Source organism: Vidua macroura, chromosome 3, assembly GCF_024509145.1.
Source record: "Vidua macroura isolate BioBank_ID:100142 chromosome 3, ASM2450914v1, whole genome shotgun sequence".
Lineage (NCBI taxonomy): Eukaryota > Metazoa > Chordata > Aves > Passeriformes > Viduidae > Vidua > Vidua macroura.
Genome location: NC_071573.1, coordinates 16,778,823 through 16,801,005, shown reverse-complemented (window position 1 = coordinate 16,801,005; position 22,183 = coordinate 16,778,823). Strand labels below are relative to the sequence as shown.

The following is a 22,183-nucleotide window of genomic DNA, read 5'->3' as shown; positions in this document are numbered from 1 at the left end:
GACTCCCTCGGGAGGGAGGCTTGGGTTCATTTTGTCGGCCTGTTCATTACGTCGCCTCAGCCAAGGCTGAGCCAGGTGTAAGGTGGACAGTTGTCCACCAGGAGTGGTGCCAAGACCACCAGCATCTCCCTGGAAGGCTCTTGCGATGGCTGCTGAGGAGCAGAGTCAACCAGCGAGTCCCAGCAGGGACCTCGGGCTCTCTTGGGGCACCTGCTGAGCTTTTGCTGCCTTTCAGAAACCCCAACTGCTTTCTGCCCCATGTTCATGTGTGAGTTCACCAACAGAGAAATGGGCTTTCTCTGGGCTTCCCATATAAGAAATTTTAAGTAATGATGTGTTTGTGCTTCAGCAACAGTATCGGATGTTGCCAAGTCTGCAGAGACAGTAATTGACCGATAGCAGGTGGATCTCTTGTTCTCAAATTGCATGTGTTTGTCTTCTCTATCCCTGCTTAAAAGAACAAACCCCATGGTTTATTTTTGAATAAAGAGCCACAGCTTTGTTTTCTTAATTTACTACTAGTGATTTAAGGCTGTTAATTTTCATTTATGTGAGAATGTTCAGTTTTCAAAAGCATATCAAGACTTCTAAGCTTCCTTGTTTAATGCTTGCTTCATAAAAGTTACCACTGTTTACAACTGAAAGATGAGAACATGGGAAAGTAGTATGAGAAAAGCATAATTTACCTAACAAAACTAACAAGACCTTTTGGTGTAATCTAAGGGGAAAAGTATTCTTCTTGTATAGTTACATTGAACGTGTTACATTATAGTTTAATTGAACGTCAAGAAAGCTATTAACATTTATTTCAACTTGCAGAAAAGAAAAAGCTGATAGTTTTGCTAGAATTTTTCACTATAATTAAAATGTGGTGGCAACAGAAGAGTCTGCATGCACATGCACAGTTGTGGATAGGAGGAATCCTTCTGCTGGAAGGTGCTGGTGGTCTTACCAAGCTGGGATGTCTGTGCAGGATCCAGTGACCGCTGACTGATGTGCTGAACTGTGACATGGGAGAGCCGGGCTGGAGCCACCTTTGTGCTCGTTTGTGTGGTATTGCTGACAGCCCTGTGCTGCTATTGCAGGGACTCTAGAGCTGTTATTCTCATCCACAAGCTAAGCTGCTCTCACCAGAAAGGCATAATTGACCCTTTGCACCGGCTGTGATTTGGGTGTGTTGATACTCATCTCCAAACTGCCTGGTTGCAGTCATGCTCTTTATTGTGCAGGGGTTAATGATTGTCCTGAAGATAACTGTACTGATATTTTACTCTAAAGCAGCAATAAAATTCCCTTATTTCATAGCAATGAATAAGTTCACCTTGCAGTAAATTAAAGCACAGTTGAACTAATGCACATCTAAATTACAAAATAGCCACTCTATTATAGAGAGTGTAATACTGTCTATAATGCACTAATGCATTTTTAAGATGTATTTTCTGTGAAATGCTTCCCTTCAGTGTTGCTAAGCAATTGCAGGTTTCACTAACTTCACATGCAGTTTTAAAATATAGTCCAAACCAAAACACCAAGTGGACTCTCTGTTCATAAGAGCTGAGCTTCATGAAGGTGGGCTGACAATACTGCTCAGATTCTCCATCTCTTCTCATTTTTCTAAAAAAATCTTGTGTTTTCCTCTCAGCCTTTTCCAATGCAAAATTACCTTACCATTTTCCCTATCTTTAGTCTTCCATGTTACACCCACCATGGTGTTTCTTTGGTGCTATGACTCCCTTCAGTCTCGGCAGAACTGGTTTATGGGTGTCCTGGGGAATGTGGGGAGATTGATGCTGGCCCCAGGTGATACAGCCCTGCTCTGATGCACTGTGTTACATGCCAGCAGCAGCTCCCTGTGAGGTGGGAGCACGTGTGCTTGCCAGCCAGCACAAACAGAGGCTGAACCCTTCTCAGGTCCCTTGAGTGCATCCACACATATCTTGAGCACAGATCTTTCTTACCTCTCACGTACATCCTAGGCTCCTCTGCCCACCTTGACCTCGTTCCCAGCCATTGCTTAGATCCCTACTCTGTATGTGCCTTTTGTTTCCTAGAGTAAATTGGGAAATTAGAGCTGTAGTAGAAGGGGAGTGGGCCGAGCTTGGGCTAAGCTCTCAAATGGAAGCAATCTGCTCTGCGTGGATGGAGAGCAAAGAGCCCTTGTATATAAGGGCTATCTGAATGTGCTGCATAGAAAAAATTGTGTGTCACCAATATAAGTCGTATTCTCCTTTTCTGTGTCACAAGCATAAATGTAAACTCTGTACAAATCCTACAACTGTCATTAGTTTGACTGTGATTTATGCAAACCACAATAACCCTCTGTGAACCTGGAAAAATAAGCAAATGTGTGTTGCCTGCCAGAGCTTAAAGGTAAAATCATTTGTTTGAAATGAACTGGAAGGAAGGGCACCTCTAGAATGGAAAATAAGGGTAATGGGGATTAAGCAACAAAACTACCAAGTGACACCTCCATAGATATTTAACATTTTGATATTTTTAGAGTTTCTTTACATAGTAGTCAAACTATGCACTATAGCAGTCTTGGGGTTGTGCTGCAGAACAGTTTTGAAGGACTGTGATATATAATCCTTAAACTTGGAAATACTCCCTTGCAGATAACCTAATGAGAAGGACTGTACCCAGCACTATTGGCCTCTCATCTGCAAGGTCACTAGTGAGAAACATTATACCTTTCAAACACAAGTATATATACAGCCCTTGCTGGCTGCAGCCGGGATCTGGGCTTGGTGAGGACAGCAAGGCCGAACCCAAAGCTGTTCTGTTCGCCTGCAATTGCGACTGTCAGAACAACTGAAGCAGTTGTAGCTCAGCTGCACTGCCCTTTCTAGCAGTAGGTTTTTGTTTTTTGTTTTTTTTTTTTAATTAAGACAATATCTGACAAAGTGAATTAACAGAAGCGGATGCTTTTAGCAGGTTTTTTTGCTTCAAATGCCTGATGTCAGCTTGGGCCACATGTACATTCTGCACATGCCATGGGATAGAAAAAGTGAAGACTTGTTTTTCAATTCTCTGCTGCCTGCCCAGACACCACATGTACTGTCTGTTACATGTCGCTTCTGATGAGGTTCATGCTGGGAATTTCTTTTTAAAGGCAAAGTATTTGTGAAGGAAAGAGTTCAGATTGGGCATTAAAAATTCTCAGTGTCTCCAGCTTGAATACAGTGGTTGCTTTATGTGGACACCAGCTAGCAGTTTGTACAGGTTCAGGTTTGTCTGGTAATAAACAAAATAAGAGGAATTGGAGTAAGCAGTAGGGGAAATTGAGCACATGTTTATAAAAAGTAAAGCCACAGAAATTGTTGTAACTAGTGACACAAGCACAGGAAAATTATTTCAGTAATACAAATACACAGCTTATAAATATGAGGAGACCACTTTTGAAACTTTAGTGGGATATGTGTCTCCTACCATTATGACTGAGAAATTGTGCAAAATCTGTTCTGTCTGGCACGTAACAAAATCAGAGAGGTGAACATCTTTAAAAAAAAACAAAAAAGTGTAGAGTCTGACTATACAATTCAGTATATTTCTGTAATATTGTCTGCTTCAAGCCCTGCCCCTTTTTTTTTTCCTTCCCCTACAGTATTTTACAGCATTCTAAATTACTAGCCTGGATGATCTAGAGAATTGTTTTACTTCATACTTGTCAACTAAAAGCATGAAATAGTAACCAGAACTATTTATTCCCTAGAGCAAACCTGATCCAGACTTCATATTCTTATCAAAGGGCTCACTATTTTGTATTCCTTTAAAGGAGGAAAAGCCTCATCTTCAGCCAGGGGATTCAGACACAAATAGACATTAGTGAAGCTTTCACCCATATCTTTTCCAGCCTGCTGTACACTCTCTTTCATTGCTTCCTTCCTGTCAAAACCCAGTAGGGCCAAAAGTGGTCATCACAGCCGCGAAGCCCAGCTGCTACACCCCCTACTGAAGAACAGGCTGATAATGTTCTCTTCAGCATCTTAGACATGAGCTATTAGAAGCCCAGGAATAGATCCAGGCTCAGGTTTCCTACATGATCTATTTGTTTAACCTGGTGGGCCAGCTGTGGAAGTGAGGACATATTCTAATAGTCAGTGGTGACATCTGAAACAAAGGGGAAGCTCCTATGTAAACTTTTAATTAAACCCTATTTGCAAGTGGTGTTGTGGCATGCAAACATTGTTATCTTATTAGAAATTATATACTCTAGATACTTTAAAACATAGAGAGTGTCTTTAGTAAAAGGGAATTTAAATGTTACCCAATAGATATAAAAAATAAAATAAAAAAGAAGACTGAGTGATACAAAGCCACCTTGGTCAAGGGGTTCATGGTGAAATGTGGACATTTGCTTCTTAGGTGTCCAATTCCAAACTGTGCAAGGGATATTAACTTCTAGTTACCATCTATTAACATCAATTGGATGAGTTTGTTCTGCCTGTAGCATGGGCAAGTGCTTATCCTACTAAGCTAGAAGTGGTGCTCTGCCTGAGCAAATGAGTCTTGTCCTTTTTATGGCAACAGAAGTCTGGTAGAGGTTCCAGAAGGTGGGAAATTCCATGGAAACTTTTTAATATGCCCTGAACTGTCTCCCTGTGTCCTGTTAGAAGTCAGGTCTTCCAGTGTGACAGAAAGGAGGAGGCTTATTCACTACCTTTAGTTCCTACTGACTGTTACAGGATGATTTTTTTGGTCTGTGTGTTTTTCCTCTTATGTTGTTTTTTTTTTTTTTTTAATTAACATGAAAAAGGTGCATCATAGTCTTGATTTTGAAGACAGATGGGAGAATGCAGTTCAGTTAAAGGATAGGTTGTGTGTATGGATATTCCTGTTTAAATTTTGGGAGCATGTGGAGGCTTCTGAGATGCTCATCACTTAAGGTTGTTTCAAGGCCCTGATCTGTGGGTCAAGATCTTAATTAAATAGTAATTTAGGACACTAGTGAAACATCAGGGTGTAATTTACTATTTGTCTGCTTTTCTAAATTCATAGACTCTAATTCTTTTTACCTCAAAATTTACTGTGTGAATTTATCAGTGCTGTAAACCACAGTGAAGATGCAATTTTCTCACGTGAGTAATAATTTTATTGTTGGTCTCAACATCCTACTTGTTCACAGAGTTGATTCAAGATATAAAGTAGTAGTGAACATAAATTTTTCTACCTTAATGATAACATCACTTCTGCTATGAAAAGGGAAGACAGAAATGTAGCAGAGTTGAGGTGAAAAGAAAGCAGAGGAGACCTGTCCTGCCATGCCCACAAGAGGGGTGGGGAGTGACAGCAGCTGGGCCAGTTGTGGCCACAGAAACAAGCTCACTGTGAGCACCAGCCTTAACTCTTTGATGGCAGCAAGTCTGGCACCAAGATCATCATATAGGCAAAGCAAGCTTGATCACTGACTTGCATTCAGCAGGAGATGACCTCAGTGCCTGATCTATCTGTGACAGGAACTGTGATCACCATAGTGATCACCCTTCAGCTGCATCTCTGCAGCAGAGCAGAGGGCTCCAGCATGGCCTTTGGTTTCCCACTCAGAACCAGGAACCACCCCTGATCATCAGGCAAATGAGCAATGCAGGAGCAACCTTAGAAATTCATAGCTTGGCACTCTTGCCCTGACAGGACAAATACATTTTAAAGGTGATTTGCTGCACAGTGACATATGCTGGTTGTGCTGGGTTTTAGTCACTTTGGGGGGCAGCAGGAGCCAGGCCCAGCACTCCCTCACCCACAGAGATGTGGCCCTGGTGCTGGTGGGCCCCCTGTGTGGCTGGTGGCCCCCTGGGTGGCTGATGCCCCAGCCCTCACCATGGGGTGCCTGAGGGTTGCAGCACCCACTGCTGGGGTGATGGGCTGGCCTGTGTTACCATGGCAACTGGCAGATGGGGGGCTTCAGCAGGGGCAGCAGGGAGGCAGCCGCGGCAGCGCGCTGGCCGAGCTGCTCAACAACAGCCCTTTCAGCACTGACAGCTCCGCTCTGGCTGGCCAGAAGTAGTTATCAGATTACTTGTATTAAAACCTAATTAAGATGTGTGCCAGTAAATGCAGCATGATTATTGGATTTGGTGATTTAGCTGCTGCAGGTTGCTGCAATCCAATCACGCCATTTCAGCAAATCCAGCTCCGTGGAGTAAAGTGAAAACGTTTTACATCAGTAACCTGACTATGCTGAAAGAGTAAATAACCTTTTAATGCCTCTACTATGTCAAGGACTGACTGATACCCACTGCGGGGTGAATGGGTACTGCCCACAGATCCTTGCATATTAATTTCCTTCAAATCAACATTAAAACCCAGAGGGCTGACAGGTTATGTCAGCTTTTACCTTCATTGTGGATTGCCTGTGGATTAATGGGTCTGAGTATTCCAGGGCAGGGAGCTTGCAGCCTGAATCCTGTGGGTGCCCTCGCTTTAGCTATGTGCTCTTATAGAAAAGAAAGCAGCTTTTGTTTTTATCTGTAGGCCGCACATAAGGGGAAGTGTAACATGGTGGGTGCTGGTATAGCCTTGTGTTGTTGGATGCAATGGAAGTTTATTCTGCAGGTGGAATTCATCTTGGTGCCAAAGCTGTGCTTTTTGTTTGATGTTTCACCTAATTTCTGCAGGGTCTTGCAGTGATTGTCTAGCCATAGCTGTCAAAATGTAACAAAACCTTATCTATCACTTTTCACTTCATTTCTGGACAGCCTGGGGTATAGCCTAGTCTCAGATCCAAATTTCACTGCCGTGTGAGGTCTTCTGCATGTTGTAATTGCACAAAAAAGCAAGGTAGGTTGGAGCCATTCTAACATGAAGCTGCCTATGAGTTCCATGTACAGAGAATCAGAGCAAAACGTTTACCTTGAAGCTTTCACTGCAGCTTGTGATGCCTCAGTTGTATTCTCTTTCTGTGGAACCACTCATCTCATGGAACTGTCTCTTTCTTGCCTCCATATAGAAATAGGGATTTTGGTTTGAAGTGGTTAATGGGAAATTATTTGAAGGGTATTGTTATTACTACTGACTGGGAGCTTTCTCCTTAGTGCCAGGTTGTCCTGTGGGTAGTCCAAACATGGTAACATGGTTCAAGAGCTATGTTTTCACCTTGTGCCTTGAAGTAACATGACAGAGCATGGAGTCAGTCCCTGTACTCCAACACTGCCAGGCCAAGGGGAAGCAGCCCTATGCCATCCCAACTGGACAGATCTTACCACTTTGGTGGAAAAATTATCTCATTTAGACAGGAGGGACACAGTGGTCACTCAGATGCTCAGGACACAGTACATTTGCCTGGTAGGTGGTGTTGCCAAAGTGAACGTGGCGACCGTGCAACCTCCCTCACTCATATTAGCAAAGTGTGCAGAAGGTTCTGTCACCCAGTTGTAAAAATGATGGCAGGCATCGATGTGCAGTTGTAACATATGGGAAGTACAGTGAATGTGGGTGGAGCTGTTCATTTCTCATCTTGAATCATTTACGAGATCAGCAGGCAGGCCAGATACAATGCATATGGGAATGTGTGGCTGTGCTGCACATGTCACACGTAATAGCAGATACTGTGAGAGGGCCCAGAGCCTGTCCTCAGGAGCTAAACGCAGCAGAGCAGGCTGGGAGTCCCAGTGTGTCAACCAAGGGCCAGCTTGGCAGCAGTTTTGGGAGAGCAGACTGGCAGACAGAATTTGGGAAATCATAGATCCAGATCTGCACTGACTAGAACTGCACCCTTTTCATTCATTGTAGCCCAGAGTTGTAGATCAGAATGTTATTAAACCTGTAATCAAGCACTGGAGATACAGATGGTAAAGGTAAAGTTGTGGCCTGCCAGTCAAACCCAGCTCAGTGCCTGTGTCATCTTTATCCCTCTGCTTAAGGAGACAGTCTAAATGTAACACTGGGTGGTGAAGTTACAAGCAGAAAAGTGTAACTGATTATTTCCATAATTAAAGACTTTTCCATTTACAGCACTTTATTTGAAAGGACATAGAGCTTCACAAGAGAGCACATTAGGGTTTGTGTCCAGCAATGTTTTTGAAATTTGCATGCCCATCCTAGAAGTAATACTTTAGTCTCAGCCCAACCACCAGCCTGAACTCTGGGCGGTGCCACCACCAGTGCAAACATCAAAGCCTCTTCCATGAACTCCAACTTCAGATGCTCTGCAACCCTTTTATCTATTTCTTTTCCAGGTTACAGCAGCTTGACAAGCACTGCCAGGTCACTGCCCAGCAGTTAGTGGAGTTGCTCAACAAACAGAATCAGCTCTTCAAAGAGAAGCACCTGCTTACAGAAGAGGTGGAGTTTCTGCGAACACAGGTATTGTGCCAAAAGAAAAAAAGGCTGAGGGGAATATTCTGCAGCTTTAGCAGAGAAATCTGCCAGCAGTCTGATTTCAACTGCTGGATTTTGTTGCTGTTATTCTTTTAAATACAGCATTACCTTATAAAAAAATAAAATAAAAATTCACGCAGTTGGAAAGGTAGCTGAACCTGACTCTCACTTAATATAAACTAAATGAAAAAAGTGTTTTGAAGTGACAATAAAAAAGCAGAAGTTATTCTCAGTGACAGTTCCTAGCTTTCTTCTCTGAAGATTTTTCAGAGAAAAGGGAAATCTGTTCTTTAACATCATTAATGTTTAAACAGTAACTTGATATTGATAATTGCTTAGAGGTTTTGCTGCCGTTTGTCAGACTGAAGTCCTTCTATCACTTCATGATTTTTTTTCTCTTTATTTTTAAAAGTTACTTATTTTTTATGTTGCTCAATGACCACTCATGATGAGACTCTTGGGATTGTCCTGTGCAGAGACACTAGTTGAGTTTTGATGGTCCCAGTGGGTCTCTCTCAACACAAGATATTCTGTGATTTGTGCACCTAATGTGAGATAGTAAATGTACAATCAATCTTGCCTGGGCACTAATCACAGCACTGCTTCTCCAGCAGTTCTGATTGTTGCTTCCAAGGGTCCCTAGGAAACTGTGGCTTCTTATAGGCTGTTCTGGCTTTTTTTGTTTTGGCCACTGTTCTTTGGCCAGTAAGTGCTTTGGAAATAAGGGAGAAGACTGCGGGGCTGGGTTTTTTTCTTTTTCCTTCTTTCACTTTTTTTTCAGAAAAAGGAAGAGAACTAACAAGCACAGAATGAGGTTTAAAGTAAAACGATCAGATAATCAAACTCAGTGTTGAATTAGTGTATTTACTCGGTCACAAAGCAAATTACAATGCTTTCTAACAGTTTCAAACTCATGAGTTTGCCCAGGATAGCTGGAGTTTGCTTAACATGGTAACAAAGGACACTCAGTATAGGAAATTTAGTCTAGTAGCACACCTAGCAGTAAACAGAACATGAATTGGCTTAGAACTTTAAAGTACTTAAATCATACTATTTTTGTAGGCTTTTTATCTGTAGAAGTCAGTAAATGTTTAACTTAGGAGAATAAAATCCATACTTTGTTAAGCCCCTAATCATGTCCATGTGTTCGGTTTTACAGGACTTCCTGTTCTAGTAGACAAACTCGGTGGCTTATGACAGTGTAACGTTATCAGCATGTAGTAACTACTGGCAAATTTTAGGGCAACCATAGTGTTCTCTCTATAAGAGAGGTTAAGGAGGTAGTTGTTCCCAAAATAAATTAAAATTTCTGCTTTAAGAAAAGCACTCTTGGTAATGTGAACAGCCTTTACATGGTCCACAGGGATTTTGTTATTGATAATCTGTTTTTTCTGGAAGTGATTGTGTTTTTATGGAGTTGGGCAGAAGTACAAAAATCATACAAAAGAGGAAAAAAATCAAATATTACATTTCTATCAAGACTTGACTGGCAAAAGCTGCCTTCTTATGTTCATTATAAGTTAATTGTGCTCCAGAGGATGCTTTTTAAGTTGAGAGCACTCAGAAAAGAAGAATGATAGAAAAATTATTACAGAATGAGCCCTAAAAATCTATGTGCAGATATTTAAAGCAATGGTGGTTCTCTGGGAACTGGATTTCAGCTCCAGAGAGCTGCTTGGAATATCAGACAATTGTTTTAAGGAAACTGAAGAACAGTTCACCATAAATGGAAGTTCTTTGCAGAAAGATGCCTGTAGTTAGTATAGAAATACTGAAACCAAACAAATGCATAGTTAATGTTGATCAAAGGTTAAAGTGACCTCATATTCCACATTTTACTATATTGTCCAGCAGTTGTCCTTTATAATTAACCAAGTTTATGGAGGCTCTTTTGGGAGGGAGGGCAGGGAGGTGGAAGCAATCAACCATTACCTAAACTTTTAAAGATGATGTAAAATACGCTAACCTAAATGTGCTATTGTATCTTGGAACATAAGCCTCTAGTAACTGCAGTTGCATATTTCAGGGAAAAAAATGGGATGCAGATCTCAAACAGGACACAGATGGAATGAAGTAAAAACCTGGATGGATAAAGAGAAATGAGCAGAAGTAGGTATTTTTTTTCTATATCCTATATATAGAGTGAGGAGGAGAGGAAAGGAGAGCATAACTAAAACTATTTGCAGATGTGAGTTGAATCTGGCAAACACTTAAAGACAAAAGGAAGAAGGAAGTGTTTGAAACATTTTTGGGTTTGAAACTGTTGAACCTTTTTGTGCTTTGATTTTTTTCCCTTTAAGCACTTAAAAATTTAAGGATAAGCCCTCAGTAGTAAAGAGAAGTTTACCTAATAGAATTAAAAAAAAAAAAAAAAAAAGTAAGTTGAAGGGAAAGGGGGATTTACAACTCTTAGCTAGGTGGGAACTTCTGGAAGATCTCAGATTTAACCCAGGTGCTTTGTGTCTGGATAGTCCCTAGGTGTTTGCCTTTTGATTTGGAATGCTTTGTTTTGTTGCGTCCAGTATTTCCTATCTGAGGAAGCTTGAATCATCCCTATCTCTTCAGAAAGGCTGCAATTGGTTTTGTAATAAATCATAACAGTTAGTGTCACATTGAAAGAAATATTATGTAGATATTTGTATTGGGAGCGTGCTGTCTGAGTTACAGTAGTGCAGCATAGCTATAGCTGTTCCTACTGCCTTGTACTAGTTACTGAACTTGTAAAGAATTTAAAATTGCATCATTTACTTGAATCTAGCTGACCTAGCCAACAAACCCTAACAAGCCCTAAGCCTTGATAAGATTTGTTTTCAAAAGTCATGTTACTTCCACTGTAGTTTTTATTTCTAGTGTTACATGTTTGTTGTATGGGGAAAAAAAAAAACAGAAAGAAAAAAAAAAGTCTTTAAATTCAGCTACATTCTGGTGTGTTGAGAGCCTGTTTTTCTTGGAAAACTCATTTGACACTGTAAGGAAAATTCAGGGTTTTAAAGTGAAGGAAAAGAAATCATAAAAGAAGTACCTGGTCCTGCTGAATGCTGCATTCCTTTACAGGCTACATGAGCATATTCAGGACCTGGTAAAGGTAATCAAATTTTAATTATGGGATTTACACCTCTCAATTTGAAAGTTTTTGGAACACTCAGGTTTGGAATTTTTACCTTTGAAAGTCTCTTGTATATTTGAACTCACCCTAAGGCAGGAGGGAGGATAAGAGATATTTAATTGCCCTCCTACATAGGTATGAAATACAGAATACTAAATAAATGTGCTCAGAAAGCAAACAAACATATAGACAGAGATTGCTGGAAACTTCAGCACCCCCCATCAGGCATGAGTGTATTTGTGAGAGCTGGGATGCCTCTCTTGCAGGATCTGCCTTGGTGTCCATCAGTTTGACAGAAATAAGTATTTGTCCTGGTGGATAATCCCCTCACAGACCCCAGCTGCCAGAAGGGGTTGCTGGCCAGCTGAGCCAGTGAGAGCACAGACGGGTAGGATTTGGACCTTGAGGATTACTTCCAGCGAGGGCTGTCATCCTGTGCTGCTGCTCTGACTTCCCCATGAAGATCTCCTCCTGCAAGCCAGCCTCCCCCTGGCCAGGAACCCACACTCTCCCTGTGCTCTCCGTATGGCTGAGCCGCTAAAGCTCTCTCCTCCCTCCTTACAGATGTCTCTGTCACAGTGAGCGTGTCTGTGAGCTGATCACCCTTCTTCTAAAAGGAAGTTAAAGTACACTCACCCGTGCCTGGCTCCCATCCTCGCCCCAGTCACTCAGCGGGAGGCACTGTCAGAATTAGCTGTTCTAGAGCAGGGGTTTCCTTTCCTTTCTTGTGTCAGCAGGAATTTTCAGTGAGGTCCCAGGGATTAATGCAGCAGTGTGTCCCAAATGCCCTGTTTGCTTTTTATTTTTTATTATGTATTATAGAAGGGGGAGCCTTATTTCCAGCAAAATCCATCTCTGCTGTCAAAAGTGATTCAAGCTGATCCTTACTTGGCCCTCAACCTCAGGAGACCTGAAGATTGCTTTTGTTATTAGGAGAGAGCTTTTGTCTTACTGCACAAAGATGGTGCCTGTGCAAGGTGTTTGTAACAGCCAGTGACAGTCCACAGATGGGGTTGGTGGATGTTGTTGTGGGGTTTTTTTAAGCAGATGAAAATCTTCACTTCTGCTTGGATGGAGTTTAATCAGAAGTGATGCAAGTTAAACCATGACAGGAAGGGATAAAGATAGACCTCTGTTTGATGTCTGACTGCCCTGACATGAGGCTTCAAGTATTCAGCTCCTCAGTGTTTGTGCATCTGCAGCTGTGGGACTCCTGTACATCCCATCCAGTGTCTGGCTACTGGACAAAGCTGGGCACCAGCTGAGGAGTTGAGCCTGGCCCTCCTGAGAGTTCCACCTTGGGTTTTACAGCCATGCAATGGAGGATTGAGGCACTGAAGCCACCTGAGTGCTTTCTAATCAAACAGGAAGTCAGTTGCTCTTCCCTCCTCCCAGTATAGCTGGCAGCAATAAAATAAACCAGTCAGGCATCTGCGGTTTCCCTCCTACAAACCCTTCCAATTTGTACATGTAATACCCAACCAGCCTGTTAAAGCAGATACCACTGGGGTAAGAAGGGAGTGCCCAGAGGAACCTGGGCACTGTGTGCTGCAGCGTTCTGTGCACTGAAAACCAAAATATTCTTGGGAGGAGGAGAAACTAAGACTGGAAAGGCCCCTACCCCTAATTGTCCAGTAACCAACTCGTTTATCAATTATCTGAATGTGACAGTGACAGTTGTGCCCCTTTTGTTAGAGAACAGCACACCTTAAATGACAGCTGTAATACTTGGGCCCTGAGACAGTGCAGTACAGAGATTCTGACAGGATTGGTGCTTGCTTTGTGAAGAGGTTCAGGCCAGGCTGGAGTCAGGAGATTTGCCCACTTCATCAATCAAGCTGAGGTTCTGCAGCTCACAAAGCATTAGCACTGGGTAATTGTGATGTGGAAGGACACCCACAACAGAAACTTCCAGGAGTTCAACTTCTTCAGGAGTTCAGTTTTTGGGGTTCTGCCATATTCTAATGCTGAGGGTCACTGCACCACAGAGTGCAGTGTTTCCTCTGGTTGTCACTACCCAGGCACTGACATGGAATTTAAGCCCCAAGGCTTTCCATTGGCATAGTTCCTTGCACTGTTCGCAAACACAGCTGTAGCAGTTGATGCTGGTGCATGTATTTTGGGGGGAAAAACCACCACGTTACTGTTTTTCATTCTTTAATGAACTGCAGCTTCATTAATTTTCTTTTATTCAGCCTAACAAACCAAGGGAGAAAGGAAAAAAAAAAACAAAACCCTTCAGTCTTCTAATGCAAAACCAGCCAAAGTAGAAAGTTTATTTTTATTTCTGAGGTCATGTACATCTCTTAAATTCAATTTTTAGTACTGCAGTGACTTAATTCGAGGTAGCTCCCCCAGCTCCAATAGTTTGATGTCTTGCTCAATTCAGTCCTTAAGTGCTACAGAGGAAGCACAAACAACAGCTATGCAAGAGCTTCAAAACTGTGAATTAGCCTTCCCAACAGAGGTTTCCTACTGGCACCAAGGCAACAGTTTCCTGTTTTTGCTACAGCTGCCCACCTCAGACACACGCTGAACACTGCACAGTAAACACCCTCTGGCAAAACCCTGCCACCTTCTTCTTGGAAGGGACAAGGGGCAGGATCTTAGACGTGCCCCAAAACAAGAGCTCACTTATTTACTGCTAAACAGGAGCCATGTCAAAAGCTCATGGAGATCCTGTTTTTCAGAAATCAGATGTCTCTTGTTCTTGCTACCTGTAAGGCTTCTGAGCTTAGAAAGAGGTGAGGACAGCAGGCGCACAGGAAGTGCAGGCTTTGAAACTGTGCTTGTTTACTCTGCCTTACTGCAGTCTTAACCAGTTTTTATTTCTCTTCTGAGAACTTGCCTGCAGGCTGACGTGACACAAATGAGAAACACAGGCACTGCCATACAGACTACCCATCTCTTCCTTTTATCTTTCAGGTCTGCTCTGCACCTGGCTGAAACTTGTCTGAGGCTCACCCAAAGACACCTCTGTAGAAAAGAGGCACACTTGCTAGCTAATTTCAGCTGGTTTCTATTTGGTTTTAACTACAGAATCACAAATATTTTGAAGCCTTACCAGCCTACCAAACTTTCTAGGACAACAGCTGAGACTTTTCTGAAAAGACCAGGCTTGCAAGCCAGTTTTAACAGCTATTATGTGGTGTGGATGTCAATAATTTGTACAATGTTTATAAAATGTTTTTATCTATTTTCATAATTGAACATACATGTCTATATTATTTACAGACTGAAATATCAATAAACCTCATAGGTTCTCTAGGTTCCTTGTTCTGTCCTTCTGAATTCAAGGGAAATCATGTGCAGGGGGAGGAGGGAGAAGGGGGCTGTTTGCAAGTGCTGCACATGTACACTGCCCTCCTTTTTACAAACTCAGTACCGGAATATACCTGGGAACTTTATTCAACAGGACATTTGTCACTTTGATATAAAAAGTGAGAGCCCTGACAACTACTTACTAATCAGAAAAGCATAAGAAGATGGAGAAATATTCCACCTAATGTGGAGGAATTTCCATGGGTCAGGTTCCCCTTTAAAACATTCACTGAACAAGGCCTTTAAGAGAAAGGAGCCCTTGGTTATTACAGAGGAGCCATTACAAGAGGTGATGGGCTCCACACTGAAGTGGTGAAACTGGGCTTTTCCACCAGCACATATTCAGGGCACCAGCTGAACTTGGCTTCAAATTATTGAACTCAGAACATTTGGAGGATGCAGGTGGAGGGCTTTTTTCTGGTTAACTGTGCACTCATGTTTTCCAAGGTTACTTTTCAAATACCCAACTGTTTTAGAAAGAATTTATCTGAATATTTTGCTATCTAGTGTAGGAGAAGCTACACACACAAGAGAAAAGTTTCTACATCTATTTTTTTCAATATAGTTGGTAAAGGGGGTGAAAAAAGCGCAAAGAACAGTTCCCCAGCAATAAAGCTACTTCAGCCAGCATGAACACGGAAAACATAACAAAAATAAGAGTAACAACACATGCAATAAATTACCATTGGGTGTGGAACACAATCCTTCCTTCCCTTATATTTTAAGAATTATTAGTGGTACAGCCCTAACATCAAAGTGATTTTTCCTCCCTATTTCAATTTCCTGCCATATAAAACTGCCAAACACATCTGATCACCTCCCTGAACAACTTCACAGATATAACACTGCGTGTGCTGAGAAAGGCCTCAGGTCTTTAGGGAGAAGAAAGGCTGCTGAAGGAAAGCCCTCTCTAGTCAAACTCAGAATTTTTCACAGTAGTCAGGCTGATAGCTTTTTAAGTGTCACTACTTTATAGATGGTTACAACAGTTAAGAATATACATTTATAAATATAGGAAATGCAAACTTCAACATTTATTTTTTATTATTCCACAGCATAAATCTGTGTTTAAATAGGAGACAGTGCCTATAGGCTACGTGTGCAAAGGAACTCGGGCACCTATTCCTGACGCTTAGGCTTCACTGAGACCCTAGAGCACACTGGGACCCTCAACCTTTCTGGACTTGCCTCACCTACCAGGTGGCTTCTGGTGGCCACATGCAGGGCCCCACTGCCAGCCACCCACATGCATGTACGAGTCTGATTTCAATAAAGGGTCCTGGGCTGCCAGTATATATAGCTCAAAGTGGGTTTTTCATACTCATCCCAGGCATAGGTGCAACTATTGTCTTGCTGGGAGTCCACAAGGAATAACTTCCCCTGCAGCAGTTACTCTTCTTTGTAGCAATTAATAACTCATTACAGCACCAGGCCTACCTGTCTCATATCCCTCCCCACCTTCCCCTGCTTATACTTAAGCACTAAATCCTTGGTTTTACAAATTTTACAAGTATCAGACCCGATGGTCAAATCCAGGTCAGCACACAGAACATGATTCCACACCATGGGATGCAGCCTAACCAGGTAGTCCTGTCACTGGTGCAGTTTTGTCCTGGTCACTGACATCCTGATACTGCTGAACTAATGGATGGCTGTCTCCCTGATGCTCTTTCCTATTACAAGGTGGTGGAGGGAAAAAAAAGGAGGAAAAAAAGAAAGGAAAAAACCTGAGACCTGGATGAAGCACCTCTATTCCTGAGAAGCATTCATGTCAGAGAACAGAAAACCTGTCAGAAAACCCAGATGACCCACTGCTTTAGGGACACTCAGCCCTCCAGACTGGCTGGTTCAAACAGCCCTGGACCAGCCTGTGGGCTTCAAAGAGTCCCATTCTGCAGTGCCCTGCAAATCCCACCTTCCCTTTCTTCCCTCTCCTTGCCCAAACATCGTCTAGCTGTGGGATATGAGGCCAAGAATTTCATCAGCTGAAAATCACTTAAATGGTGGATGTTCTAATAGGAGCATATCTTCAAAAGTGTAACCCAAATTTACTTTTAGAAGCGACATACATCTCAAAGAGTTAACAGGAACCACCTGTATGGAAACAGCCTCAGTCCAAAGCACAGATACATTTTGCTTAGTCATAAAAACTTTTTTTTGACAGTACTGTAACTTAATCATTTACAAGCTGAAACTTCACCCAGTATCTGAAATATGTCACAGCGAGTTACAGTTATCACTCGGACTTCACAGCAAATAAAACTTGTAACTAAACATGCACAGATCATTATATATACAGTGATAAAAAAATAATGATGTACATTTTCTTGTAAGAAGAAATTAAGTAAATTCTTTGTGCATTTCAGGATTGAAACATCTAACCTATATAAAATTACTTTAAAATATGAAGTAAATATTTAACCCAAAACTTGAGAAATCTTTTGTAATCTGCAATATAGCCTTCTCATTTCCATTTTTCTTTCTCTGACACAGGACAACTTAAGAATTTTATCCTCTAAGATATTTAATAGTAATGTGCAGATATAAAAAAATACGTCCTCTGTGGCAAGCTTGAACATATATATATATATATATTTACAATCCTCCAGAACAAATTAGCATTAAAAAACACAGAAGTAGCAGATTGACATAGTGCTTTATTTAAGCTGTCTGTACGAAGGAAAATAATGTGCATCCCTATCATATACGTGTAAAAATACTAAGGATGTACAGTGTACAAAAACAGTTTCTTGTAGTTATTTCACATCCTTGTGGGTCATATACTTAAGGAAATAAACAGTTTAAGTATGACCAACAGTAATACGGTTTCTTGGGTTCGTAATCGTGTCTGCTTAATATCCTTAACCATATGACTAGATCTTGCATGGATCTAATGAAAGAACTAGCAAGGTCAAGAAATGTCACAAACTCTAAAGCTACAGGGAGGTAATTCAATTACCAATTTAGAGGTTTTTATTTAAATAAATACTTTACATTTCATGCTTGCCTGTAATGCACTACCAGGAGCAAGATAAGGAAATTCTACTGTAGACAGTACAAACAGTAGCAGCAAAGTGTGTACATTGAGGTGTAATATATAGACCCTGCAGTTAGTAAGGAAAGACCTTACTTTTGTACTCTAGGAGAAGCACATGGCCCCTGCAAGAACAGTCAGCTTTAAGAAGCCACAAGTAAAGATGGAAAAAAAAAAGGTAAAACAACACTGGAATAAATGTTCTTTAAGCAACAGGAATGTACTGGAAGATGGATTAGTGTGGAAAGCGAAGCTGTGTGCAAAACTGCCAAAATCCAAACAGAATTGACCTATTTCCTCCAAGATGGCTGCAGTACAAGAGGGCATACTGTATGTCATGGAAGTCAGTACAAGCTGGAGTCAAGGTCTGAAATGTACTGTGCTCAAAAGGCTCACCAAGACAACCAGCCACCATCTCCTGTCCAAATCCAACCACAACTGCAGACAGCAAAAGAAGAGCTTTGAAAGTTTCTCTCAGCACTGCTTGTCCATTTCTCTGTCATCTAACACTGGTAAGACAGAATCCCCTAGGCCTGGGCAGCACAAGGTGGCTGCTGACTCTCTGCATCATAAACTGGATCACTGACGTTTCAGAAGGCAGACAATGCAATGCAAAGTGATGTCTTAAAAGGTTTACAAATAGTTCACTACCAGGCCCCTCCTGCAAATTGCACACTACCTGGCTATGCAACAGAGAGCAAAGCACAGGGCGTCACTGCCATGAAGAGCTGCTGGCCAGCGCCACAGCCAGTTGGCCACTGGCTGGAGGTACCCTGTGCCAAGAAACTTATTGCTATTACAAGCTGAAAACATAGGGGAGAAAACACAGGCATGTAACACAGATTTTGAATCACCATAGTTTCAGTCTGTGAGTATAAGACCTTTGCAGAGAACTAATTAATGCCCGTCTGTTAAGTACTTGGTTATTTCAGTCACTCACTCACTGTGTCAGTGTAGACACCTCTACACCACCAGTCCAGGACAGACCTGCAACACATTTGCTGCTCTCCTCTCTCTCTGCACAGGGACAACATCTACACATCTTTAGTGTTACAGGGTGACATAATGAAATCCTATGCAGTTAGAATATACATCATGATATATTTCTATCTGATTATCCATCCGTTACTAAAGATAAAACATGAAACATGAAAAATTGTCTAAGTTACTCTGCGTCTTTAGCTGCCTTGCTAAAATGCCCATCTACCCCTTGACCATCCCAGCACATGCACTGCCAGCAGTGGGTTTCATGCTTGGGCACTCAACTTTCCACATCAAGAGGCTAAGGCATCTGTGTAGGAACATCTCTCAGACTCATCTACTCACTCACACAATGCAACCAGGAATACTCTGCAATATCACAGTCTTTGTGGGAGCTAACAAGAGCTGAACGCAGAGATACTGCCAATGATAATCCCACGGAGTTGGGGGTTCCTGATGTCACCTGCAAGGGTGCACGCACTCTGTCACTGCGCCACGTCACACCCCAACTCCTAGCACCAAAGGGTTTATTATTAAGATTATCATTGCTGAAGATCAAAGCTAAAGTTTATGCACATGTTCTGTTAGATACAGATCTTCGGAAATGGAAAGACGATTCCCTACCAGTGGAGCGTTTGTTGTGATGTTTGAAATTCAGTCAATCAGGTACCACGGTTACACATAACCTCCTGGGTTTCAGAACTCTTTTGGTTGAAGGCAAATCTTCCTTGAGAACAGCTGATCCCAGAAATTTACTATTTTAATTGTTAAAATAAAGTGCTTTTCTTGTAATCACTGTGATCTCATTGTTCAAATGCAATTCCTTCATATAGAACAGACATTTTCTCTTGTGCTGTCAGGCTCTTACATTATGTTTATCCTAAATGCAGCACAAGATGTAGCTTTTTTGTCTGTCCACTTTTAACCCTTTGGCACATGAGGTTGGAAATCCCCACCTCCACTGCCAAACTGTTAAAAGACAGTATTTCATTCACAAAAATCTGGTTCTAAGCAGTATGTACAATTTCAGAGCCTTGTTAAAATTTCCACATGGGAGAAAAGTGCATTATTCCCTTCAGCTTGTACAGTCCTTCCATATATTACAAAATTAACTGCTATAAGCCTGTTCTAAGATGTAGCAGCATTTGCAAACATGACATATACAAACCTTATCTCTAAAAATAAATACTACCGCAGTATAACCAAAAAAAAAAAAAAAATTGGGAGTTAAACACCTGGAGAGGAAGCTAATTCACAAACTCAAAATAAAAACAAGTAAGGCAAACACCTGTTTACCTTGGTGCACACATTTTGGTGAAAAGCAATACCATTATGCCTGTCTACATTCTTCAGCCATCAGAGGTGATGCATATCATGAAAGAGAAAAGCATGAAAAAGATGTTATCTGGTGCAAATTATAAAACCCCTTGAACAACTTCAACTGCTGCTTTTATGCCTTCATTTCTTGCATGTATAATGTTCAGTTCTCCATGATTGCACATGAACCTGGAAGTTCTAAGTGGCAGGCTGGGTGAGCCCAGCCCTTCTGCTTCTTCTGTAGTATCCAACAGTAATTAAAAAATAATATATATATATATATTTATATATATCAACAATTTAAGTTCTTCTCTCAAACATTTCCCAAACAAATTCCAGCCAGATGTTAATGACAGAGACCTCCTTCAAGTAATGATATGCCTAACAGAAACCTTGCATATGTACATCACCACCTCTACGTTTCCTCATTCTAACCAGCACAAACAGATGCAAGAAAATGTTATCGCCTAGTCTGTTTAGACTAATTACAATTTTGATTCATCTTCTGGAAGAAGATAAGCTGGACCAACACAGCTTTTGTTTAGCCTCCACTGTGAGGAAAAATAGATGACTACTTGTTCACAAAGTGTACAATGCTGAAGTCAAGTCATTTACCTTCAAAGAAACTGTTAGTAACTTCTTGATGTTGCTATTATACTGAGACTGTGGGCAGCAGCAACAGCAGGAGAGCGGAGTAGAGAGAATCTCATATGTCATGCAAAACCAGAACAGATTTTAGGTAGGTTTGGGAAAGAAACTTGTTCAATTTGGAATGGTCTCTGAAAGTGCCCCTGCTATCTTAGTAGTATCTAGTACTGGTGGTGATGTTCAGGAATCATTTTCACTGATAAACCTAAGATGACAGTGAAGCAGCAGAACAAAAAAGTTATTCTCGTCCACTTGCAGAGTAGGAAAACTGGGGGAAATGCGGCCGCCTCTCATTATCCATGCAGTCCATACCATCCTCGTCATCTGTGTTAAGGAAGAAGTTCAAAACATCAGTATATTTGCAATTAAACTGTATTATTCACCTGATATGCAGTACATCTTTCAGGATTCAATGCGGAGGTTAAAGGCTCAAGTTAAAGTAAAACTTCAGTTAAGCATGTAAGCTTATGTTCACACAGCAGGATGATACTCACTGAAAGGACAGCATGTCCAAAAGTCACTATTTATTTCAGGTTGACTGTTTGGTCCATTTTATTCTGACTATCACCTGAGAACTTAATCACAACTACCCCTTCTAGGCTAATCCAAACATGCCAGCACACCCAGCTTCTGGCAGCACAGAAGCCGAGTGCCAATTGAGGCAGCCAGTTTCCATTATTTCTTGAGCTGAGCTCAGGAAATTATAGTTTTACTGTAGATATATTTAAATATTCCTCCATTTCAAAGGGAGTTAAAAGCAAAAACAGCTACAAGATGAACAATTCACACAGGTTCTATGCGTTTCAATTCTTAGCTATTATTTTTAGTAAACTATTTATTTTTACAGTATTTACTGGGATAAGAAGAACTACGGAATAAGCCAAATTCATAAATATTTTTATTTACATAATTCCTCCAGTGCCAATGGAAAGCAGGCACCAGATGTTACCTAACTCTGAGAATTTGGATATGCATTCCTCACATGGCTTTTTAACAGCGCTTATTCTTAAAGACTCCTGTGGAGACTGTTATTCTAACAATGTATTTATATGCAGCCTTTCAGAATTTTTTGTCTTTTGCATTTTCATATATTCTACACATAAAAACTAGAGTTAATCCTGGTCTAATATAGAATCAACAGAACCCAAGTTAATCCGAATATTAGTAAAATTTGTTTGTTAAAACGTGAACAAATTCTTATTAAGATAGACAGGAGAAGAAAGGTTCTTTTTTTCACAAAGTCTGTTCCAATGCAAACCACTCTATGTTTCTGTGATTGTGTTCAGACACTAAAAATGCAAAATCAAGTAAATACTCTAGATCTATATATGAACAGAAAACTGCAGCTAACCTGGGAGTCCTAAAACATCAGAAAATGAGATTGCTTTATGAAAGGTTAAGCAACCATAACTAAGCCTTTACTTTTGTGATCCTCCTTTCTCAGCCTCCAATATAAAGAA

At 41.2% G+C, this 22,183-nt stretch overlaps 2 protein-coding genes across 4 annotated transcripts in view; one reads left to right on the top strand and one right to left on the bottom strand.

The window, feature by feature from the left end:
• The window catches only part of SDCCAG8 (SHH signaling and ciliogenesis regulator SDCCAG8), a 104,107-nt gene extending 89,418 nt beyond the window's left edge, over nucleotides 1-14,689 (top strand). For all 3 annotated transcript variants that reach the window (XM_053972577.1, XM_053972576.1, XM_053972575.1), the window contains exons 17-19: nucleotides 8,175-8,301; nucleotides 10,343-10,425; nucleotides 14,348-14,689. In XM_053972577.1, the coding sequence (XP_053828552.1) occupies nucleotides 8,175-8,301; nucleotides 10,343-10,393 (178 nt within the window). In that variant the 3' untranslated portion in view covers nucleotides 10,394-10,425; nucleotides 14,348-14,689. The remainder of the gene's footprint in view (nucleotides 1-8,174; nucleotides 8,302-10,342; nucleotides 10,426-14,347) is intronic.
• The window catches only part of AKT3 (AKT serine/threonine kinase 3), a 150,051-nt gene continuing 141,540 nt past the window's right edge, over nucleotides 13,673-22,183 (bottom strand). The window contains exon 14 of the mRNA XM_053972578.1: nucleotides 13,673-21,047. Coding sequence (XP_053828553.1) covers nucleotides 20,962-21,047 — 86 coding nt within the window. The 3' untranslated portion in view covers nucleotides 13,673-20,961. The remainder of the gene's footprint in view (nucleotides 21,048-22,183) is intronic.